Genomic DNA, 2,980 nt, shown 5'->3' with positions numbered 1-2,980 from the left:
GTGATTTCTAATCTTATAATCCAAGAGGGAGACCAAAGACATTAAAAGGCATAAACCGACCAAGAAGGAAAGGAAAAGTTCAATGTGTCATTTAATGAGGAGATTAACAAAACCATAAAGATTTCTTGAATAAAATTTTCCTTGATATGAACACAAAGCCTCTCATGTTAATAAGACTCTTAAGATTCCCCCCCTTCAACCTTTGCATCATCATTGTTACATGGTATATGATCTAACACATGGCCTATCATGTGGTAACTAACCTGACCTCTATTTTCTTCGTGGCCTATCATAAACCCCACAATACATCTCCACTTTTATTTTGTTTATGTTAAATTAATACATCTCATTTTATAAGACTAATAAATTAAATTGACAAAATATATGATTATCATTATTATTATAATAATTTTTTCATTTCCTAGTAGTCCTGCAACCAAAACCCTAATGGCGACAAGGCGATAAAATCGGCGGGAAGGAACAGAGAAAAGGCCAGGGTGTAGACTACAGAGAGATACAGCGGAAGATAAGAGAGAAACCTGAGAGACAAATGTCATGACAGAAGGCGTCAGGAGGGGAGAGATCCCCTCCTATCGGGATACCATGACAGGCGACGGTCAGAATAGCCAGCTGACAAAGGAGAAACAGAACGTTGGTCCGGTACTGGGAGCGACTTGGCAAGCGGGCAGAAGGGGAAGATGCCTTCCATGTGCAGAGGAGAAACCCAGGTTTGTGATTCCATCGAATAAATTGGAAAAATACAGAAGTTATATGAAAGGTCATGCCCTTATCTGCATGTTTGTAGGCATTTGCCCATCAGAAAGAGACCTAACCAAGTGGATTCAGCAAAAATGGCAGCCCCAAGGACACATTGAGCTCAAGCTGGGAGTAAAGGGCTTCTTTACGGTAATTTTCTCAAACCTGCAAGATAAGGAAAAAGTCTTTGAAAATGGCCCTTATTTCTATTATAATGCTGGTATTTTCATGCGCTATTGGGAGGAATGCTACAACCCCGATAAGGAAAAATTTCTAGTAGCGCCGGTCTGGGTTCGTTTATTTGGACTACCTATTGACTTCTGGGACCCAAAAATATTGGAGGGGATAGGAAACTCAATAGGTAGTTTCGTAAAAATAGCAGAAACCACAAAGAAAGGAAGGTATACTTCGTATGCTAGGATATGTGTCTATATGAACTTAGCAAACCCTATCCCAGATTCTGTGGAACTAGAGTATCATGAAGAAGTCTAGCAGCAAAACTTAGACTACGAGCACATCCCTTTTAGATGTCGTAGGTGCCATGACCATGGCCACCTAGCTAAGGAATGCCCAATTATAATGGAAGAAGAAGAAAGGAGAAGTAACTTGCAAAAGAGAGGGACAATTGACTAAGAAGGATTCCAAGAGGTGAAAAGAAAATGGAGAATAAACAAAGAAATCCCCAAGGAAGATAAGAAGGAAAAACAAACAACCCCAAAGAAATCAAACAGCTTTGAAATATTACAGGAAGAGGGAGAAGAGGAAGACCAAACCATGGAAAATCAAGATGATAAGGAGTCAGACAATAGCGCTAGCAGTGAAAGAACCCACACAAAAAGGAAAGCCCCGAGTGAGGCCATAGACAAAGGTAAGGAACAACAAGAACTAGTAGAACAAATGGAAACAGACATGGAGACAACCAGGGAACAATTAAGTCAAGAGGAAGAAGTCTTAAGAAAATTATTGAATGAATGGAGGAATCTGGACGAGAGGTTTATCCCAGAAGACCAAAAGAGGTTGTATGCAGAAACCTTCCAACAGTATAAGGCTAAACAGGAAAAAGGTAAAGATACACCAGAAGAATACCAAGAGAGCTAGAGGGAAAATAGATCAGATTAGCAAGGGCAAGGTAAGGGGGGGGGGAGAAGAGGAAGGAAAAATGTTAAAGACTCCATCCAAAATATGGGGGAAATGCTGGTGAACACAGGGAGAGTGGTCCCGCTATCAGCGGTGTTTCAAAATCTATCTCAACCTCATCAATGATTCTGACATCATGGAATATTAGAGGCCTAAACCGTAAAGGGAAACAGAGACATCTAGCGGCAAGACCGAGGAAGGACAAACCTCAAATCATGCTTATTCAGGAAACTAAAATTTCAGGGTAGAAGATGGAGGAAATCCTCAATAAAATAAACCCAAGATACGAACAAATAACCATAGATGCTAAAGGAAGTGCAGGAGGGATAGCCATCATTTGGAATCTAGCAGAAGTCCTATTAGATTGGTGGATAGGAATGCCAAGAATCCTGACTAGAAGATTTAGACACATTGGGTAGAGTGAATGGGTGGTGGGGTCGGCTGTTTACAGGCCTCATACCTAGGCTAACAGAGGCCTATTCCTTAGTCACTTAGAAAAACTAAAAAATATGCACCAGGAGCAAAGGTGGATTATTGCAGGAGACTTCAACTTGATAACATCTAGAGAAGAGAAGAAAGGCGGAATAAGTAGAGAAGACCCATAGATGGAAAGATTCAGAGATGTCCAAACAGAATTAAGGATGGTAGATATCCCTACTATAAATGGGAAATTCACCTGGAACAATAGAAGAGGCGGAGACAAACAAATTGCGTCAAGACTAGATCGATTTCTAATCTCTGAGTACATAATAGGTATGGATATTTTTTATGAAGCCTCTATCCTACCCTCTATAGGGTCCGACCATTGGCCAATAAAGATGGAAATAGCTTTGAACAATTAGAATAAAAAGATACCTTTTCGTTTTGAGTCCTTTTGGCTTCGAGCTCCAGATTTCTTAGACACAGTAAGAAACTGGTGGCAGGAGAGAAGGAGGGGAACGGAAGGCCGGAACAAAATGCACACTTTCCAACTCAGACTTAAGGAAATAAAGGGCAAAATTAAGAAATGGAATAAGGAAGAATTAAAAAATATCCAGCAGGAGAAAGGTAAACTACAGACTAGATTGGAAGGAATACAACAACAAAT

General features: G+C 40.2%; 1 protein-coding gene across 1 annotated transcript; it reads left to right on the top strand.

Annotated features, from left to right (window-relative positions):
- The first annotated feature begins 555 nt into the window (after positions 1–555).
- On the top strand, positions 556–1,248 carry LOC149155116 (uncharacterized). The gene has a single exon (XM_089444319.1). It carries the CDS (start codon positions 556–558, stop codon positions 1,246–1,248), a length of 693 nt encoding a protein of 230 aa, XP_089300445.1.
- The last annotated feature ends 1,732 nt before the right edge of the window (positions 1,249–2,980 follow it).

Source organism: Pinus tabuliformis, chromosome 9, assembly GCF_031772625.1.
Source record: "Pinus tabuliformis cultivar Carrire ecotype Pingquan chromosome 9, CPIR1, whole genome shotgun sequence".
Taxonomy (NCBI): domain Eukaryota; kingdom Viridiplantae; phylum Streptophyta; class Pinopsida; order Pinales; family Pinaceae; genus Pinus; species Pinus tabuliformis.
This window is presented reverse-complemented; position numbering and strand designations above follow the sequence as displayed.

What these genes read in the sequence shown, in the direction of transcription:
- LOC149155116 (XM_089444319.1), top strand. Translation starts at nt 556, where the DNA reads ATGACAGAAGGCGTCAGGAGGGGAGAGATCCCCTCCTATCGGGATACC.